The 21,695-nt window shown below is 43.8% G+C and overlaps 1 protein-coding gene across 3 annotated transcripts; it reads right to left on the minus strand.

The window, feature by feature from the left end:
• Positions 1 to 74: 74 nt before the first annotated feature.
• Positions 75 to 21,306, minus strand: nr4a3 (nuclear receptor subfamily 4, group A, member 3). 3 transcript variants are annotated; one of them, XM_069142879.1, is made up of 8 exons: positions 21,193 to 21,306; positions 18,077 to 18,247; positions 13,270 to 14,102; positions 8,780 to 8,909; positions 7,891 to 8,054; positions 7,605 to 7,804; positions 3,855 to 4,033; positions 75 to 1,932 (listed from the first exon to the last, which is right to left on the minus strand). In XM_069142879.1, the coding sequence occupies exons 3-8, from the start codon at positions 14,098 to 14,100 to the stop codon at positions 1,670 to 1,672; spliced, it is 1,767 nt and encodes a 588-aa protein (XP_068998980.1). In that variant the 5' UTR covers positions 14,101 to 14,102; positions 18,077 to 18,247; positions 21,193 to 21,306; the 3' UTR covers positions 75 to 1,669. The 3 variants fall into 3 exon arrangements, with proteins under 3 accessions (XP_068998980.1, XP_068998981.1, XP_068998979.1); XM_069142880.1 differs by lacking the exon at positions 21,193 to 21,306 and adding an exon at positions 17,074 to 17,155 and having other exon boundaries at positions 18,077 to 18,213; XM_069142878.1 differs by lacking the exons at positions 18,077 to 18,247; positions 21,193 to 21,306 and adding an exon at positions 17,717 to 17,738.
• Between the last annotated feature and the right edge of the window lie 389 nt (positions 21,307 to 21,695).

Below are 21,695 nucleotides of genomic sequence, written 5' to 3' on the forward strand. Positions count from 1 at the left end.
TTGTTTTTTTTTTCGTGCATTTTTTGTGAAGGAGTAAATTAATTTTAAAGAATCAAAACACAGGACACAGTGGGTCAGAATAATCAGAACTAGTTTATGATTTCAAAGTGCTGAACAGAAAATCCAGTGAACCAAAGAGAAAGAAAAAAAAAATTGAACAGGAACTCTAACCAAAGAGGGACATTGAAAAAACAGCAACTTTTTGTCTTTTTTGTTTCTCTTCTTCAAAAAACAATGCACAACTCGTACCACAATATTTGAAAAAGCTAAAAACACTTCAAAATATTAGTTTTGTATATATATATATATTTATATTTATATTTATATCTATATACTTTGCTTTTTTTCATTTTAAAACGGCTGCCGTGAGTGTGTGAGTGGGTGGTGGAGGCCCAGGGAGATCCCCATAGAGCTGCAGTCTGAGACACAAACACAGGTTGAGCTGTTTTGACAGGCTATGGCAGCTCTTGACAGCTTATAACACACCATGCATATGATCCTGGCTTCTCTAAGCGTACTCACAAAGACAATTTGCAACCATGTCCTCCACACTCTTACACAGTCTCCACGATAGAAAGGAAAAGAAAAAGAGCATGAATGTGGAATGTTTCATCCCTGGACGTACAGCTATCTGTCGAGCACCCTCCTCTCCCCGACGTACTCCAGGCGAGCAGGCATAGGGTGTGTGTCTGTGCTTCTAGCCCTTCTCAGGGTGTAAGTGCTTCAAAAGCCAATTTCTGTCCATGTTCACTCCTCTGTACTCCTACTCGACCTATGATTTCAAAATGAGTTAATAAAAAAACAACATAGCAGAGCAAGTTCAAGTCTGGGTGACTCAGTCATCGATCGTTAGTGCACAGTATCTCCTCTGCTGCCTAAAGCCAGACGTATACTGTCTCTTTCTTTTACCTAGTGACAGTACAGGACAAGTCTTCGTATTAAAATAATTTAGAGTTTGAAATTAGACTGTTCCTCCTGCGTCCCTTCCTTTTGTGGTGAGATAGCCCACAAATTGCACTTGTAATCAAGAGCCCACCTCAACAGCCACTTCCATGTGTTTATGAAATATCTGCATCCTGCTTGTTTCTATGTTTATGTTGTCTGACCTCTGACATTTCATATCAGTATGAAAACGCCACCTTCCTCCTTTCAGTAGGAGGTGACTTGTGTTTCACTGCAACATCAACAGCTTTAAAAAACAATCTGTCTCACTGACACCTCTGCGTCCCTCTTGGCTAAAAGGAAGTCCTCAGACTGAACGAGCCAGGCCAAAACACAGATAAACAGAACTCATAAACCTTCCTTTTTGCTGAACAAGCTGCCACCCAGAAGGAGAGAGGACAGTAAAAAGTATTTTTTTCTTTCGTCCATCTCAGCCTCATCATCCTCCCCGACATGAGAAAAACAGGAGGATCAAATAAAAAGTGGTAAAGCGTTTGAGTAAATGTCTTTTATACAGGTGAAAAGCATTTAGTTGGTTGTCCGTTCGGGTGAAAGACGATCTTGTTTAGCTGTCCTGTTGAGTGAGAAGCATTTGATTGGCTTTCTCTGCTCTGCATCAGTCAGAAGGGAGAGTGCCTCTCTTCTGGGTGTGTGTGCATGCTCCTAGGGGGGAAAGGCCTGGACAGGACGTGACGTGGGTTTTTCTCTGTGTGGTCAACCCAGGCCATCAGTAGGGCAGAGTGTCCAGGAACCTGTCAATCAACGGTGGGGGCGGCACCAGGTCCTCTAGCTTCAGGTAGAAGATTCGTTGAAGGCCCTGGGTCCTCTGGGAACGGAGCTCTGCCCTTAAACCCAGAATACGACTCAGGGGAGGCACAGCCTTGGATGAGGAGGAAGAAGGGCCACAGCCCAGGTGGTCTCTGAGACAACAAATCACTTTATTCTGCAGCTCCTCAACTCGCTTCGAGTCCTTCAGACCTGGGACTTGCTCTGTAGGTAGAAAGGAAGGCAGACAGAAAGAGACGTTAGGAGAATAATTCATTAAACGGCAAAAATTAAGTCAGTGGAAAAAGAAATACACACATACATAAATCTGAGCTCATTCAGCTGAAAGAGCATTAGCTACATCTTCTTTTCTATTGAATTCCACCTCATTAGCCTGTATGGCTCATGTTCTTAATGGGCCTTAACCTGTCTCATTCACTACAGATCAATACTCAGTCTAACCTAATAAGCCCTCTGCACACTGTGTACATACAAATACACTCACACAACATACACGTATAATACACACACATATATACAAGAACATATATATATATATATATATATATATATATATATATATATATATATATATATATATATATATATATATGAATATATATATGTGTATTTTTAAACCTTGGAGCACATAGCCACATAAATAGTCCCTGCAATTTAAGAATTTAAGACCGACAGAAACAAAAGTGCTCAACAATTAGCTGATTATTTGGCCTTGTGAGCAGCCAAATGAAATTATAAATTTACACACACACACACACACACACACACACACACACACACACACACACACACACACACACACACACACTGCTGCCCATAGCAACTCCAGTGGCACTCGTACCAGACCTAATGTGACACTAACTCATTCTGCTGAGAACAGGGTGTCCAGCCCCCTGCGTGCGCGCACACCCACACACACACACGCACGCACGCACACACACACACACACACACACACACACACACACACACACACACACACACACACACACACACACACACACACACACACACACAAGCCAGTCTGTGCTGCAGGGAGGCTGTCACTAAGACCAGTCTCACTTTGAGGTATCCATTATCTGAAGCTTATTTATTGTTTGTTTATGTGACTCTTTTGTTTGTTGTGTTTGCTGCTGCAGTCACTCCAGCCCTCCTTTCACCGAGGCTTTCAGAGCTCTCACACACTTTCACTTCCCTCTCTTTCTTCCCCGCTCTCCCTATCCCTTCTTCCTCTATGTTCGCGAGCTCCTGGGGAGAGATCGATGCCTGCCTTTCTGCACAGGCCACTCTGAAGTGGTCGATCGCCTGGTGGCTCTGGTGGCTCTGTTATGGCTATGTGCTGTGTGCTTTGCCGAGGTGGCAGAGCGCCACTGACAACGCTGCAGATGCCATTCCAGAGCCGCTCTCAACAGTGGGCTGGTCGATCAGGCACAGAGTTAAGTGCTCCCCCAGAGAGTGAGGATGGGGTTTGAGGGCTTCGACAGAAAAAGAGGTGAAGAGGAGGTGGCGGGGGCAGGGTGAGGTAAGGAAGCCGTGAGCAGGGGGAGGAGGATTTTACCCATGGCACATTAATGTACAGATTCTGACTGACGTGAAGCCATAAAACATTACCTTGTGAACACTTAATTGCACGGTATCCTCTGTCACCTTAGGCAACATTGTTAATGCATTTTACTGACAGCTAAATTATTCTCTTTTTCGGTTTATCTTAGATGTGTGTTCACAGAGAGAGCTGAAATTCTCCTTCCGTCTTTCACACATGGACACTGATTAGAGGGCCAGGTGTGTGGCAGGTGCAGCAGGTGCTTCTGGGTATCGGGTTCTTGTTTCAGGCAGATATGTGTGAGAACACACATGCACATGTGTGTCTTTGAGCGTATGTGTGACGTTAGTGGATGTATCCACCTGATCACTGTCACATTGAATCACCCACAGGCAAAGCACTGGACAAAAGGAAAGAAGGAAAGAAGTTGTGTGCGCGCATTTGTATCTGTATATTTACAGATAAGCTGCTTGATTGACAGTGCATGTGTGGAGTGGAGAAAGCTATTTTTTGTTTGCAGAAGTCGGATCCTTTAATTGTATTTGCTCCTGCTGGTAATTTTGTGATGGGAAATCTGTTATTACCTGTGAGCAGTACGAGGGCGGCCAGGCAGGCGAAAGCAGAGGCATCCAGGTTTAGGCTCTGAAGGTGGGTGGAGAAGTCCCGGATGGAGTCCAGCCACTCTCCAAACCCACGAAGGCACTGGAACCTGTGCAGCACCAAGCCGTTACAGAACACCAGTTTATCCTCTGAGAGCATTGACCTGAGAAACAGAGAGAGAGACCGAGTACAGTTAGATCTTCATTCCAATGAAACGCCGTATTTTCCCTCATGTATTGTAAATATAGCTTGAGATACTGGGGCAAGGAAACAATTACAATAAAAACAATGAGAAAACCTGGTAGTATGCGCACTCACTCAGAAACGGGACACACATCAAACACAGGCATGCAGCTGATTAAGGTTGTGTTTTCCAAATTATAGCATTTTAAAACATTCCTGTGTTTTCTTGTGGCAGGGTGGGGTGAAGGGTTAGGGCAGAGGGCTGAGCTGTGTGTGTGTGTGTGTGTGTGTGTGTGTGTGTGTGTGTGTGTGTGTGTGTGTGTGTGTGTGTGTGTATTTGCAGATAGGTAAACTGTTATGGCTTTAATGTGCCCAGGCTGTGGTGTGCAGTGGAAACACAAAGCTTTAATGAGGAAATGAAAAGGCTTCTCAGATGTATTTAACCATCATTTACTCACGACACACAACATCCCTCTACTTTACCATCAAGCAGAGACGGAGAGAGAGAGAGCAAGCAGCGACGGACGGCTGTGACTGGTCTTTATTAGTGCATAAAAGGAGAACGTGGTGGAGAGCTGGTACAGTGTTTGGTTCAAGGCAAAGACAAAGGATCGAAATTAGCTAACAGACATGGAAGAAGCAGGGCAAGGGGAAAAAAATGTGTGCTTCCGAACAGATCATCTTGAGAACAGAGAGAGAGAGAGAGAGAGAAAGCGAGAGAGAGTGGAGGGAAAGCCTCAAATTACACCCTGCACAAACACTGGTTTAGTAGTTATAAGGATAAGATGCAATGCCATTTGTGTCTAATTATCCTTACTAGAGTTTAAAAGAGGTTCTCCACCCACTCTAAGCCTAACACATGCACAAAGACGCAAACAAAAACAATTAGCGCTTGGTATAAGGACTAAAGTGTTAATATATGACTAAAAAAAAATTAAGAATAGGGACAAGAAAATAAATGAGTGACACGTGTTGGGGACAGGAGGCATGGGGAGATGCTCGTCACCTGTTAGGGGGAAGAACACTGAACTTGTTTTTGACGTTCATGACTTCTTTTAAAGCATCACCCATGTAAAATGTCCCCCTATTGATTAAAGATGTCTAAACCCTGCTAACCCCGACAGTCTCAAAGATTCTGTGACCAGATTTTTTTTTTTCATAATTATTCTTTCATATATTAGTCTTTTGCAGAATTTGTTTTACAAATTTACATCAAATTCAGCATAAATAGAGTGCATAATTTGAATTTGAATGTTTTTTGGGTGTGAACAGTCTTTGTGGACACAATGCGTTTCATGATGGATTGACAGGAAGATGCTGCAAAACTGAACAGTTTAAATTTGTGGCAAACAAATGGGTGGAAACTAGGACATAGAAAAATATGACATATATTAGGTCATATTCAGACTGTCAGTTTAAACCTGATTTATGTGCATACCTGATTGAAATCTGATCACAAGTCTGAACAGCCAAAAATCACAACACGTGATTTTTACAAATATGTTTTAAACACATTAATGTGGTTTCCATTAAGGTTTGACTGTTCTGATCAGATTTCAGGTGTTTACTTTACATTTATGACTTTTGACGCCATGAAGATTTCACGTGTACATCACACATGCGGGAAACATGCTAGTTTAGTGGTGGAGGGAGTCAGTCACAGCTGGTCTGTCTGGACCACACTCCTCGCTGGACAGTGATACTGGCAGCAACAGCTGCATGAAATAAAGAAAAGCAGGCATCCTCCTCTGCCTCTGATGCTGTCTTAATGTTTTTATAAAACCTGTGCCATGGCTCCACATTGCCATGTGGTGAATAAGCAAACCCATTTCATTACCCTCAATTTTGGTGTGTTTTCAACTTCTGGGTGCAATGTCATTACTATAGCAACCAGTGCGGATAAAAACATTTTTGGACCAAAAATGAAGATTTCCACCCGGACGCACAGATCAGATCTGATTACTTGAAATATATAATGCAGACAGTCAATGAGGAAAGATATGCAAAAAATCCGTCTGACGGTCTTATTGTCATGATTAAGTAAATACCATCAGCCGGGCAGATGCACACACACACACACACACACACACACACACACACACACACACAGACTCTCGCACAGCTGGATGTCTGCCACACATTCCACTCACCCCTGACGACACTGTCACCACGGTAATCAACCAATAACCACAGAAACTGTTTGGTAACGGGTGCTTACAGCAATGCCGGCCCAGAAGAGCGAAGCAAATTTACTCTACGCACACTGAGCACACACACACACTCACGGGCATACAGACGCACTCTTGTGTGGGGTTCGACAAGGCATGTAGGTTCAACACAGGGTCATTACAGGGCCGCATCAACAATGCGATGGGAGTGCGGACTGCATCCTTTGCTCTCACGGAGCACAGAGAAAGTAAGACAGTGCTGCGTTTGTGTGTGTTTTCCTCGGTGCCGTGGGAGTTTGGCTGATGGGAATATGAGCAGTGTGCGTGAGCATGTGTGTGTTTGAGAGAGGCCCCTATGAGTCCACCCTTCAGCATGAGTCAGAGTCCCAGCCTGATCCCCTCCTGCTGGGACTGTGATGCCACCACCTATCCTCTACCCACCCTGCACCTGGACCTACACTGGGAGGAGGAGAGAAAGTTGGGATTCTACATCATCAGTGTGTGTGAGTAAGTGTGCTTCTGTGTCTGACTGAGTTGGTCCTCTGCCCTGGACAACAGTGCAGACAAAAGGATGAGCTTGTAGCCCGGCCCCCCCTCCTCCCCATAAATTTAACCAGCCACATGCCTTACAAGAGCAGCCCAGTAACCCAGGGTAATTCTGAGGCATAGATGGGCCTGGGCCGTCATAATGGCACCACAGGTATCCACATGTGAGACACACACACACACACACACACACACACACACACACACACACACACATGTGCTTACATGCACATATACACACACACACTGCTGGATGCATGAAGTAAACGAAGTCAATGCTCTTTTTATTTCAGTCAGGAGAATTGAACATGTATTTCCTTCCATAACAGCCCTTTTTATTTTCTCAGCTGACTGGCTTTTAGATGGCATTGATCCTGTCAATTCACAGTTCACAATGTTAGCACAGTTTTAGCCTGCAGAACACACACAGAGCTCTTCTGTGCGTCAGATATCAGACGAGCGGAGCGGAACTCTGTGGGTGTAGCTGCTGTCATAGCTACAGACTCCATTCATAATTTGGTTCATATGGCGATTACTCAGCTCCACTCCTCCTACTCTGGAGATACACCCACACAGCAGCACACAGCTTTGCCAGCACAGTTACGCACTATATGTAACGGTAAAGGATATCAAATGACTCTTGTTCTTAACATGACGTGAGAAATGAAACAAAGTTGTTGATAAAGTGTGAAGAAGTCATTTGAAACGGTACAGGGTTGAACATATGAGTGCGGACCTACAAGTTTATGTTGAATGAAGAGAGTCAAAAGTTATTTTCTGACATCTTCTAATGCTGCTGGTGGTGGTACAACACACGCTCCATTTCTGCCTTCTTACCTGTGAGCCAGCCGCAGGACAAACAGTTCCAGGAAGGCAGAATCGATGAGCAGGTTCTGATCGTCACGCTGCAGCTCAGAGAAGCCGGGCAGACGGTCAGCCCAGCACCGCGTGGTCTCCATAGAGATGGTGAGTAGCCTGTAGAAGAGCTGGATGTGCTCTGCATCTGAGGACGAGGACGGAGGGTCCGCAGCACTGAACTGTGAGACACAAAGCGGAGAAATTATTGAAAGAACTCCTAAACTCGTCACATTTCTCAATGAGCGTGTGCATTTCATTAGGTTACCTGGCTGTAGTCAAGGTCACGAGGTGTGCAGTGGGAATAAGCCCTGAGCAGAGCAGAGAGCAGGCTGAGGGGTGGAGAAGGAGGAGACGCTTCTGTCTGCAAGGGGCTCTTTGGTTTGGAAGGCAGACGGCCTCGGCGCCCCTTCAAGCTATCAGTACGCACCACTGTGAAGCAGAGAAAGACAGAAGACAAAGAGGCAGCAGTGAAGAGGCTTTTCAGTTGAATGTGGTCACATTTACGGGCATGCAAAATGAACCTCTGTTATCCGACTGATTGGCTTGATATCAGTACTTTATAGCAGCGGAATAAATAGTGAAAGGAAGCTTTCTCCACAGGAGCTCTCCAACATTGTGACTATCCCAACACAGGAGGTTGCGAGCCAGCAGATGGCAGTGGAGCTGTTCTGAAGGCTGCAGCTCCACGTGTAAATGCAATAGAGAAACATGTGTGTTGTGTGGGTTTGTTTGCATTTATCTGTGTGCGTATGTGGATCGGGGATATTAAGGGAGGTGTGAGACAGGTGAGAAACCTCTGGGAAACCCAGTCTGAGTGCCACACTGACTCTACACATCAGCAAAACATCTCTGTAATGCAGCAACAGACAGTTGTGATGACACATCTGGTATGCGAAGAAAGTGCGAAGCCTTGATGGTCACCTTTGTGTCTCTTTTAAAGCTTTAAAACCATCCTGAATTTAGGATTTTGAAAGATGGCAGGTACTAATTGTTACGATGTATATTTGTTCTTCCTTCACCGGAGAGACGACAAGTTAGTGGATGTATGTGTGTGTGATGCTACGACAGGCCACGTCATTACCGGCCTATTAAAGCCTGATAGCAGACACCAGGATTATGTGTAACCAGTGTGTATCAGGTGTGTGATCTCCTACCTTCCTTCACCATGCCCACACTCAGACACTTCTGAAAGCGGCAGTACTGGCAGCGGTTGCGTCTCCTTTTGTCCACAGGACAGTTCTTACTGGCCAGACACACGTACTTGGCGTTTTTCTGCACTGTGCGCTGGAGAAACAAGAAACAAGCATACCAGATAATCAGCCTCCAAACACAATCAACACCCAATATTTGATTTGTTTAATTCAATTTCTGTTCCCCCCCCCCCCCTTCCCCATCAAAGAATGAAAGCAGAAGCTCGCAGGTCAGATTTTAATTACGCGCTGAAAGGCGGTGGTGACATCAGTATAATTAGATAAAATTAATTTTCCAACAAGCCTCGCCTGCAGGAGGGACAATTTTATTAGCGCCAGAGCTGACAATGGGGATCGAGCGCGTGGCGTGCCGAGGTGGGTCCCGCGAGACTGGGGACAGTGGCCGCAAGAGCTGCGTGATCAAATTGTTTGTGAAGCTCGCGGGTCAGCTCGTGGCACCTTCGGGGCCACGCGCATCGCGCCTCTCTCAATGGGCCCCGCGGGAGCTGTTTTCTCCTCGGCTGGCTCGCGCGATTATTACTGACCTTATTAAAATGAAATCAGGAAACGGGCCACGTGGGGGCTCACGAAAGACAATAATAACTGAGATAATAGTAAACGCCTATACGCTTCCGTGTGTGCGCGCACCTATGTTCCAATCCCTCCCGCTTGGGACTGGATAAAGTTGTGTTTAAAGACAACATGAAGGTTTCGGGGCGGGGGGGGGGTATTTTCATAGTTATACATTGGCTGTTACTTAATTTGTGAGAACGCAGGGCAGTCCTATTTAAAGTACCCAGTAAATCATTCTTAATAAAACCAAACCAACATTATCAGATCTTGTGGGACAAACCCAGTGAGGCCTTCAGGGCCATACTGCCAATCTTTACCGGCGTCTTTGACAGAAGGATGACTCTCATGGACAAGCCTTCGCCTTGGGTGCACATCTGTTACAACTAAACAATTACATAGACTAAAATACATCCACATTAGCCTCTAATTACTGTCATTTGCTGAGTGTTTACATATGCTGGCAAGCCGTGACTCCATTGGTCCAATCACTCAGCACCAGAACAAACTCTAAATTAAACAAACGGAACACACGGAAACTGCCACGGCTTCCCCTTTTCTTTAACGCCTCTAAAACACATCAAAACAAATAAATCCAATTAGGAACCCCTCGCGCCACACATGCCCGTGCCCCCGGGAGACCAATAACACACCAATTATTCCATATGCTCCGGCGCGAGTGCGGAACTGACGCGTAATGGGCGCCAGTGCCGGATGAGAGTCGTTGCCATGGCACCGCAGATCGCTGTGAATGTCTCCCTCTCATCCCTTCAATGGTCAGTGAACCGTGCGCGCCAGGATAAGATAGTCTTGGTCATTAATGTGGTTGAGGGAAAATAGTGTCCGTTTAGTGGGACTCCGAACTAAACATACGCAAAGCTGCGTGAGAAGCTGGATGACGCACAAAGACTCAGCATGCCTGCTTTTATTTACATCTTTAAAGTCAAAGTTTAAAGACATTTACACCATTGGTTTTTTTTTTTACATGTTTTCCAACAGTAAATTAACCTGCTTGACTTATGAGTTTTTTTCTGACACTTTCAGGATTTAAAAAAATTGTGATTCCTTTTCCTTTAAACTTTAAAGAGCTTGTGTTTTCCTCCAGTGTAATGGGGGTTAAGAGTTACAGGAGAACGTGGTGTAGGCTGAGTTAACTCTGGTGGCAGTTTGAGGGGGAAATTCTTCTTTTTAGTGACCCCAGGGCTTAATTTATGAGATAGCTGGTTCCAAGGAAAGCCTGATTTTGCAATGATCAATTAAGGTTTTGATAAATTAAGCTCTCATGATGAATGAGTGCTAGTCTGTCTCCTGCTGTCTACTGTCTTTATCCACTGCTGTGTGTGTGTGTGTGTGTGTGTGTGTGTGTGTGTGTGTGTGTGTGTGTGTGTGTGTGTGTGTGTGTGTGTGTTTAAGTTCGAGCTCTTGTAACTTTGCTTTCCAATAAGCAGTGTAGAGCGACTGGTGTCTCAGCAGAGACACTAATTATCTGAGCTAATATTGTGTGACTAACTAGTGTCTTATATTAGTGTGCTGCCTCAATGTATGTGCAGGTGAAAACACAAACATAAATACTGATCAAATCATCTCTTTATGATTATCAAGTATTTAGATCTTTCTTGTGCTCTTTACATGGACTACTTATTTAGGCCAGCCTTTAAGTGGGCGTGAGTGTAAAGTATACTTTGCTCTAATTTAATCAATCTCTACTGACCTGTAATTTATCCTCTTGCTTAGGACAAATTTGTACTAAAATGACAAATTTTAAATGTACTTTGCATCAGAAAACTGATGACGTTAATGATGACTGATGACTGATGACTTTGACGTTAAACTGAGAGTTAGAGTAGAAGAATGATGTGCATATGACAAACATGCTGTGCAGGCAATGGAAAATGAAAACTGTGCACTGAGCTGACTGTATATTTTGGCTGATAAAAGCAGAGCTGGAATAGCTTAGTGGTTAGTGCATAGGGTGCATAAAAACAGGTGACTTTAATGTTCTTTTTGTTTTTAACATAATGTATTACACTAACAGCGAAGATGGTTTTTAAGTTTGAAAATTCTAATTCTGAATGAGTTCACAAAATTAATGGAAACCAAATAATGGAACAAATTGTTCAGCAAAATAATAAACATAGGAAAAGCTACTTGTTTTTAAGAGCCCAAATTAATTCACAGAGAGAAATGTGCTTCAAATTGCACTAATGAAATAACAATACTTTACAGCAAGCCTGTACTATGGTTTAATGTGTAATAACTATTCATGGTTGTTTAAATATAATCAGGAAAATATTTTTAGGGGACAATAAAACCATCAGGTTAATGGAGGAAATGTAGCTGAGAATATAAGAAAAAGAGGAGGTGTATGAAAGACAGGTTTTGGTTTCTGTTGCACCCTCGATACAAGGGGAAGCAGACTGAAAGAAATCTGTACATGTTGTATGTTTTTCTTAATGTGTGGTTGTGTGCACATGTTGTGTGTGCATGGTTGTTTGCATCTGCATGTGTGAGCAAAGGAAACATAGCAAGGTGTGTGGCGGCAGAACGCTGCAGCAAACAGGCAAGCAGACAGCCCGCAGCCTGCTGCCACCAGACGCTGCTTTCATTAATTACTAAATAAAAACAAATTGTGAAACTAATTGAAAAGAAGGATAATTCATTTCCACCTACCAGAGGCGTTATTCAATTACCTCTGCGTTTGCACCCTCCTACTTGCTGTCTCTTAATTTTCTCTGTCTTGTCTCATGCAACCACTAGAATGCTTAACAAGTCCGCCGGAAAATGTTTTAATTCAAAAACTGTGCAAAGAAATTACTTGACTGTCACTGAGTGTGAGTTTACTGTAATTTCAAGTGCTTTGCCAATTAGCCTTAAACATATATGGCGTTATATAATATCTTGCACTTGTCACAAAACTTTGTTTGAATAGTCTATTGTATTTTGATGACTTGAAGAAGGAAAATGAAAAATCTGTGTGACTAAAAACGGACTCTTGGTGATATTAAACGATGTACGTGTGTGAGCACGTGCGCGGTAAGGTCGGATGTCAGACAACAAGTTGAGTGTTGTTAGATTGAATAATTCGAGGTGCCAAATTTCAAATTGACTCATATCATCCCCAGTACTGTGTCAGTCTATTGTGGTGAACTTTGTGGCCACTGATTCATTACAAATGTGGAGAGGAAACTTTGATTTCAAGGAGGATTCCTTTTCCACTGCTCTCTCACTGCACTTTATTTCTGAGTGGCTGAGCGTCAATCCTAGTTGTCTGAGAGAGAATATGTGTTTTTATCGTTCAATGTTCATGTAACACACACACACACACACACACACACACACACACACACACACACACTCACTCACGCACGCACACTTTGCCCACTTGGTTGCTGGGAGAGACGACCCCTGTGGGTGTGTTGTGCTTTCGCAATGACTCTAAAGACGATTTAGAGAGTGCAGAGAAGGGTGGAGAGTGGGAGCGAGGCAAATGGAAGAAAATTGCTGCAAATGAAACACGTCAGTCAGTTTGCAGCCAGTTCAGAGATACTGGATGATATTTTAAGGTGGTATGTCTGTTATGAATTTGAGTGTGTGCATTTGGTTGCACAAAGGCACACAGGTCAGAAACAAGAGTGGATTTAAATGACATTTGGGAATTCAATAAAAGAAGAAGAATAAGTGGACGTTGTCCTAGGAACCACAAGATCCACTGATATTTAAAATGTAGAAAAGTTGAGTCACTCCACAAAAGGACAAACACGTCATTGAGGTTCAAAGCTTTGGTGAAGGTTCCACGCTAACCAGAAAGCTTGAAATGGCAGCAGTGTCGTTTTTGGAATAACTGTCATTTGACTTGTAACTTACTGACTCTAGAGGGTTTTTACCTTGAAGAAGCCTTTGCAGCCCTCACAAGTGCGAACGCCGTAGTGCTGGCAGGCCGCGTTGTCCCCACACACTGCACAGGTTCCCTCTCCCTGGGGGCCTCGAGGGGGAGGCGAGGGCAGGCTGTCTCCTAGTAGAGGGCCACAAGGCCCAAGAGCAAGGGAGCGGAAGGCGAGGCTGCTGCCCCCAGCCCCACGGTGCAGCTGGTACATGGGCTGCTCCAGGGGTGGGCCGTGAGGATGGGAGACCGAGGAGGAGGAGGAGGAAGAAGAAGAAGAGGTGCGAACCAGTCCTCCTCCCAGACTTTCGTAGCCACCGACGCTGCCGCCACTGTGGGGTGGCGAGTGCTGGTAGAAGTGTGGAAAGCGAGGGGACTTGAGGGGGCCCGTCTCCAGGCTGGAGCCCAGAGAGTGAGGGTGCGACGGAGGGGCCAGGTGCTCCTCCCACAGGAAGGAGGTGCCAGGCTGGGGTGGCAGAGACGGGGTGGTGGGAGTGGAGGGGGGAGACTGTTTAAAGTACATGGTGGAGGAGGACATGGCCTCCAGTGGCGGGGCAGTTGGGTAGCTCTCCTCCTCCTTTTTGATTGTGTGCCTGTGTGTGGGCATCTGGTAGAGGCAGGAGGATTTGGGCTCATAGCTCCCCTCCACAAAGACATTGAAGCTGGGGAGGGAAGTGGTGGCGGCGGCAGAGATGTCGCCCCCACCCAGGTCCAGCTTAGTGTAGTCAGGGGTCATGAGGTCAGAGCCGTAGCTGTCACCCTGGTAACTGAAGGACTGGCCAGAGTAGGCTGAACCTGGAGGGGCGGGCCCGTACTGAGCCTGCACACAGGGCATGTCTGCCGGGAAAACAGAGCACACACAGGTCAGAGTAGCACGGCACATCAGACCACATGTATTCCAAAAGCATTTCATTCAAAAAACATGTTTATGGTGTTAGTAGAGTACAGCTGCAGCAACACTCATCAGTCAGAGAAGAAAATATAATGACATATTAGTTCAAAACTAATTTGAACAGAGGAGCAGGACTTTGAGAGGGAGGTTGCAGACAGAAGCAAAGTACAGCAAAGGCCCTCCAGTAAAGCTACAGGATAAAGGGCTCTATTAGAGGCACATGCACGTAAAGGCAGTACTAAACAGCGGCAACAGCTTTTGCACAGCTCTATTGGAACAGGCAGTTTTTCAGCTCGAGAGGTGTCACAGATTGCACAATTTTATTAATGTTTTCTAATGCACCTTTTCAATAAATACGCTGTGAAAAGCTTTCAACAAAACTTTCCATATATTACCATTTACTTAGTTTCCTGCAGTAACACTTTGTGCACTTGTACCAAACAGCAGAAATATTTGGAGCGCACACGCACGCACGCACGCACGCACGCACACACACGCACACACACACACACACACACACACACACACACATACACACAACCTCAAACATTGCTGATTCTCCCACAGTTAGTGTCGGTTAGAGAAGCTGCAGTTGATCGATGCACGATTCTGAGGCCGAGCGGTCAAACCAAGATCCAGTCCAAGTATTTGTGTGTGTGTGTGCATGCGAGTGCGCGTGTGTGTGGGTGGACTTTGATTAGTCAGATGGCAAAGCAGATGAGATAACATTAAATAATAATGGAACCCCATGGTGGTGCTGGATGATTGCTGCACACACACACACACACACACACACACACACACACACACACACAGATAAATGCAGACAGACACAGATATTTCCTCTAACTGCTGCAGACGCCAGTCGGCATGTCTTGAGTTTCCCTCTTGATTTAATTCTGTAAAGTTACAGCAACATCATCTGTGTGTGTTTGTGGTCTTGTCTTACCAAACCTTTTGCGTAATCCCTAACACCTGCGTTTACGTGCGTGCCTCTGCGCGTGCACGTGTATGTGCGCATGTTGAGTGTGTGCGGGCTACAATAAGTCATGAGTGTCAGCGCAGCCAGGGTTTTTTGGTGTTTACTCGTCGCTCCTGAGCGAGGAACTGTCAACAGTGTGCTGCTCCCACTGACGCCCAGCATGCGCGCGCTCTGCAGTAATCGCCCCCGCTCCCCGCGCGTCATGTTTGTCTAGTCAAATACGGGACGTATCGTTCCTGCTGTTGTTAAAGCACTCACAAATACCTCCATCCAAGCGGACTCACTCAGGCTCGTTTAGGGAATTAAAGGCTGTTACCTTAATTCGCGGCTCTAATCAATTTACAGCAAAATAAACGTTTTGTAACTTCGTAAAATCTGCCGTTTCTTCTTATTAATACCAACTTCGACAAAATGGGGTTATAATAAGAGATTTAGAAAACACCCTGGGACTTTTAGTTTGCGGTCATATAAGCCTAATAAACTACACAAATGTCACCCATAGGCAGACAGAGTAACACATTTATTTAGCCGCTCAAACACAAGTAAATTATACCTGAGGGGCAACATGCGTTTTAGCTGTGGGGGGTCGAAAAACAAAAGGATGACTCCAAGCGTTAATTAGGTAAAAGAAATAACAAAACAATACGGAATACAGTCATTCAGCTTATAACTTTATTTACTACGACTATGTATTTATTTATTTCTGCAGGCCTGACTTATTAGAACCAAAAGCCAAAAGGTCAAAAGAGATCAGATCTCTCAAATTAGACAGTATAAAATAATAATAATCCCACAGTTAATTTGAAAAGAATCAAAACAAATTTTCTTTGGTATACTGAAATACAAATATTTTTTTTCCTATATCCACCAATGAGCACATTATAACCAACACATAAAAAACAAACGTTTCAATAGGAATATTAAGATGTGTATTTTATTTTTAGATATGAGTCAAGCTGTAGGCCTACGTATGCTTGACGTCATCAAGTTTTTTTTCTTCTACAAGTGACCAGCTCTTCAACCCACGTGGAAAAACACACATGCTGCATTATGGGTGTCATGGGCCTTTCTGGGCTGTATACCTGAAGACTTTTTCAACTGATTAGACATCAGAGGAGGAAGAGAGAGAGACATGAAATAAAAAAATTAACTGTGAGAAGAGGAGGGTACAGTGGTGAACTATGTGGCTTTCTGTGTTAGTAGGTCAAGCCTCAAATCGTAGTCATCACTGTGTATATTTGTGTTCAAGAGTTATGGCACCTGCCATTTTACCAGAAACTGCATGGACACAAAATACAAGAGGTTTATGAGCTGAAGACTGATGAAAGAATGAGGGACAAAGATGAAAAAAAATGCTATAAAACGTGAAGTTTGTCTGTGTGTGTCAGGTGAGTAAAGAAGCTTTGTATGTGCTATCTTTTCCACACACACACACACACACACACACACACACACACACACACACACACACACACACACACACACACACACACACACACACACACACACACACACAAGATGTCAACATGGACCTGTGTATGCTCTTTCTGCTAATAACATACACCCTTATCTTGAAAAGAACCTGTAAAACTACTTGTGTCTACAAATGTGTTACCCTCTTTGGTACTTTACCAGGCAAGCCTTCACTCATACACAGATACATGTTCACAAACTTGCATCCTCTCTCACACACTCACCAACACATGTAAAGCTGTATGACTAGACCGTCTTTACTTTTACGTCACCAAAGCCAATCTGTGGGAAACCCTCTACACTCCCAACACCACCATCAGATTGCCTTTATTACACTTGCATGCAGGTGTGTGTGTGTGTGCGCGCGAGTGTTTGTGTGTGCAAGCAAGAGGACACACAACCCAAGCAGAGTCAGACATAGGTGGTGCAGCATAGTGAGGCAAAGGGAAACAGTCTCTAACCTCGAGGTGTGCATTTCAACTGGACAAACTGCAGCTGTTCCAATAACTGAGTGCGCTTGTTCATTGTCAGAATGCCATAGATCTAACAAATGAAAACATGAAGTTGCAGACATAAGTACAAAAACACTGTTTTTTGGGCATTGAATTATAATTATGAAACAAATTGTTTAAATTAAGTGGCGTCTCATACAATGAGTAAAATTATTTTTCCATATGCACTAAGCACAGAGACACAATTACACCTAACAATAATCTATATCTAAGCCTGCTGTTTGAGAGGTATATCATCTGTTTCATTTTCCAAAAAGAGTTTAAACTATATTAAGACACTATATGAATACATTGATATGTTACACATCAATTATTTAGAAAGAAAATACATTTGAAAAAATTACTGAAAGTACAAAAAATGAAAATAGAAACCATAATTTGGCTTGTTTTAGTCATAAAGACTTTTGAAGATCTTGTTGAGTCATTAAGAGAATCGATGCTTGTGCTATATGATTAGCCCCTAGCTTCTGGATTTAGGTGTGCCTGGTCTCACAAGTCTCTTGTCTTAATGATTGAAATGTCTACTCAGTCTGCACTTGCCACCCGAAACACCAACACACACATACACAAGGGCTCACGAGCTGCAACTCACGCGCACAAAGGAAGGATCACCAGCATAATACTTGATCATATTTCTGTACCTCAATAAGGGAGAGGAAATGAGTTAAATTACTGCCTATGGCTTAAATTATGATTTAACTCTTAAATGTACTTTTCGGGGCTGTTTTGCATTTTCCTTCAATAAAACATCTCCAAACAACATTCACCAAACACGCCACTAAAAAAAAAAGACTTGTCACAGCAATTGTACTTTATACAAATGCATCAGCTGAGAAAAGAAAGAAAGAAAGAAAGAAAGAAAGAAAGAAAGAAAGAAAGAAAGAAAGAAAGAAAGAAAAATGAAAGAATAACACAATGAAACTGAAGAGAAACTGAGTGGTCGTGTCTGTACCTGGTGAAAGAGCTTCGCGCTGAATGATGCTGCGTGTCCGGGATTTAGGGGTGGCGTGGCTGCGGCCGGGACAGGGCTCCTGGAGCGGGGAGGACTCGGCGGGCGTCGCAGAGGAAGTGTCCGATCGCCGGGGCTCCGAGCTCAGCCGGGCGCGCTCTTCCGAACCTGTGCCTTGGGAAGAGATTTTCTGGTTTAAAGCCAAGGATGTGGCGGCAGGGTAAATAAAAAAAGTGGGTGCTATCATCCCTACGCAGGATCAAATACGAATATAGGCTACTTGAAGGTAAGCGATGTTTTCATTATTGTTTAAACAAGCAATATTTTATATTGCTTTCCAAAACTTAAAATTGTAGCTGAGGTTGGGCAACATTCCTAACACTCACCAAAACTTGGCCAAGAGAACTGTTTGCATAATTTAAAGACAAGAAACAACGAGTTTATTTTATCCTAAAATAGATCATTATTTAAAAAACAACAACTAATCTGACAGATAAAGTCAGGAAATCATTTGAAAAGGAGCAGAGAGAGATGAAAGGGGATGTAAACACTGTACGCGCGTCAGAACGAGATGCCAGTCGCCGAGACGGTATAAAAATAATACACTTATCCATGCAAATCCATTGAAAACCAAATGTTTACACATTTACATCAACATTGGAATTAAATATTTCACTGAATCCATGCTACATAGAGAAAATTAACAACCACAGCTGAGGACTTTTGGCACATTTCAAAACTTACACTTACGTGGGCGATCGGTTTCATTCTAATACTGAAGTGTGTTGCAGTATTATTATAATCTAAATTTTACGCTTCAAAAGACAAATTCGACCAAGCAAAAAACAACAACAACTGTAAACAACTCCTAAAAATACAGACTTACAAAAGTGACAATTTTGATCAAAGCAGTATGTGCCAGTTCCTGCAGGCCATCGCTTTTCTTGCCTCTAATCACCACCCTGCCTGCTCAAGGTTCATCCAAGAGGGAGAGACGAATCGAGAAATTTTGGAGAGTCGGACCTGAAACCAAACCAGCGGGCTCCTGTGCGCCGTGCGCCTCCAACTCTCACTGCAGAAGGACGAACTGTGGCCGGCAGATTTCAAGGCCCAGAGCGCCCCCTCTCTGTCACACACTCCGTTATATACACGCGCTCCCTCTCTCTCTTTGCCACACACAGACCCTCTGTGATACGGTCAGGCTGAGACCACTCAGTCTCCCAGTGTTCATCTCAATACAAGCCACAACCCTCATAATCAACTCTCAGGGCTTCAGGCACCTGCAGTCTGTCGTGTCTCTTACTTTTATGTCAACAGATCAAACTCGTCCACAACAACAACAGCAACAACAACAACAACCACAACCACTTTTCACTAAACAACGGAAAGGCCAATTCTATAAGAAGAAACACAGACCTTTATGAACTTTGGTGGTCCTTTGGTTATACAAATGTAATGCCTGGCACAGTTTTCAAATGTATTGAAATAAACTTAAAAAGACAAACAGAGTAGCCTAAACAAACAAGGCAAAAACATTGATTTGATTAGGGATGGTTTAGAACAGTTAAGCCATTATTCAATTCGTTGCGGAGCCATTTAAGCACAGAAAAAAGCCTTATGCCTAAAAGAAATGAGCTGATTACAGCAGAAATAAGACATTATTCTATAAGCAAAAATAACCACATTCTTAAACTTGTGAAGCTGAAAGCGTAATTGTATGTAAATGCATGCGCTCTTATCGCAACCTGAGTTGGGTGTCTTCACTTAAAAAAAGAATATGTTCTGCAAAGTGAGACATTCAGTCTGTATTTTTTTTTTTTCTAAATGAACAAACGGGTCCCCCCTCTCGCTCTCTTCTCAGGCCGAGCCGGCCGGTGGGGCTCTGGCCTCGCGCGCACCGGTAACCAAGAGAACCACATAAGAGCTACAAAGCACGCGCCCCGGAGCGCCGGTAGCCCCCGGTAGCCCCTCGCACCAATAACCCCGGACAGCGCGAGGCTTCCAGCAAACAGAGACAGAGAAAAGACAGGACATAAAGGAAAGACCGGAGAAATATGTGAGTACTGTAAATCAGCCCTGAGAGGGAGACTGTCAAGAAGCGCCTGCGTGCGTGACGGCGTGCGTGCTGAGTGTGTGAGAGGGAAAAAAAAAAAAAAAAAAAAAGGTAAAATCAGCAAGTTACTCAAGTGCCTCAACTCGGCACTGTTTGCTCCTCGTCATAAACTATGCTTTCACAATGAGCTGCAGATATTTGATGTGGCTTTATGGTGGAAGTTTTCTTCTGGGATCAATGGGGAGAGAGAGGTCGTATTCTCTCAGAGTCAGTAGACAACATGTTGTGACTGAGAACTCGTAGCCTATATTAACCCAATTATAGTCGTAATATACAAATTAAGACTGTCTGGACAAGGTTATGACCGTTTTGTGAAGCTTTAATCCTGAGAGACACACACACACCATAGTGCTGTTTATGTTTTAATTGATTGAATAGTGTACTTGCCTATCGATAGCATAAACACAAACACACCCACGACCCCACAAACACACACTCAAACGGCACCACATGTTAAACTTATAAATCACTCATTGAGAGCACAACCTGTCCAGAAAAATCCTACCAAAGGCCCAAGAAAAAAAAACAAAACACGGCAAGAAATCAAAGAGCATTAACTCTCCTCTCTCAGCTCCTGCCTGAATGTAGGTTAGACTACTCTCCACTCAGACCATTTGTGCGTCTGACTCCACTATTCATTGTGTGAGTGAGAGGCATCTCATTTCCATGACAACCGGAAAGGATATGATACCTTCCCAGCGCAAATTAAATTCGAATTCAGCTTCATTTGGAGAAACCACACACACACACACACACACACACGCACGCACGCACACAGACAATATGAGCAGCTGTATGCGTAGGAGGCAGACTTATCAACAGGTTAGGCGCACAAAGTTGAACAAACGGACACAGAGGATATTAGAGTAGCCTGCACACTCAACATGACTATATGATTTCAGTAAAAACACGAATACGCAGCTGAGGGTTAATATGTTTGGCTCCACGTCTGACAATCTAACAAGTGGGCTATAATGTCAGTGATTCATTCATTCAGTTTACTCACTGGTTTGCTGTATCGGTTCCGTCTTTACATGCGATAATAACCTCGCATGAAGTATCCTATTTCCATCCAGAATAATCACCAAGAATTGAAATAATGAAGAGAAAAGGATCAAAAAAGATCAGAATGCATCGGAGGCAAAATAATTAAAAAAAAAAAAAAAAAAAAAAAAAAAAAGTTTCGCGGTCTTCTTCTTTTTCTAAAAGTAGAAAAAAATTACATTAAAAAAAAAAAATCAAACTCCCGAGAATAAGGAGTGTGTCTGCGTCCGTTCCCGAGAGCTGAGTGTGTCAGAGCTGATGTGCGCTTTGCAAAGTGTAGGGTTGTAACGCGGGTTTGTTTATGTGTGCTGTCTGAGGGGAGAAAGTCAAATAGTGCATTTATGTGGGCTCTGCCTCCACATAGAGCGCTACGGTATGCGCTACGTCAATGTGACGCCATGGGAGAGGTGACGTCACTCAAAGTAGAGCTCCCTCTCTCTCCCTCTCTCTCGCTCAGTACAGTAC

This window comes from Embiotoca jacksoni, unplaced genomic scaffold, assembly GCF_022577435.1.
Source record: "Embiotoca jacksoni isolate LCO1_2020_lvr unplaced genomic scaffold, fEmbJac1.0.p SCAF_11, whole genome shotgun sequence".
NCBI lineage: Eukaryota > Metazoa > Chordata > Actinopteri > Embiotocidae > Embiotoca > Embiotoca jacksoni.

Excerpts from the sequence above, each read along its gene's own strand:
- nr4a3 (XM_069142880.1), bottom strand. The coding sequence starts at position 17,137 with ATGAACAAGCGCACTCAGTTATTGGAACAGCTGCAGTTTGTCCAGTTG. Across the intron at positions 14,103-17,073 it reads GTTGAAATGCACACCTCGAG|ACATGCCCTGTGTGCAGGCT; the intron begins GTTAGAGACTGT and ends TTTTCCCGGCAG. Across the intron at positions 4,034-7,604 it reads GTCCTGCGGCTGGCTCACAG|GTCAATGCTCTCAGAGGATA; the intron begins GTAAGAAGGCAG and ends TCTGTTTCTCAG.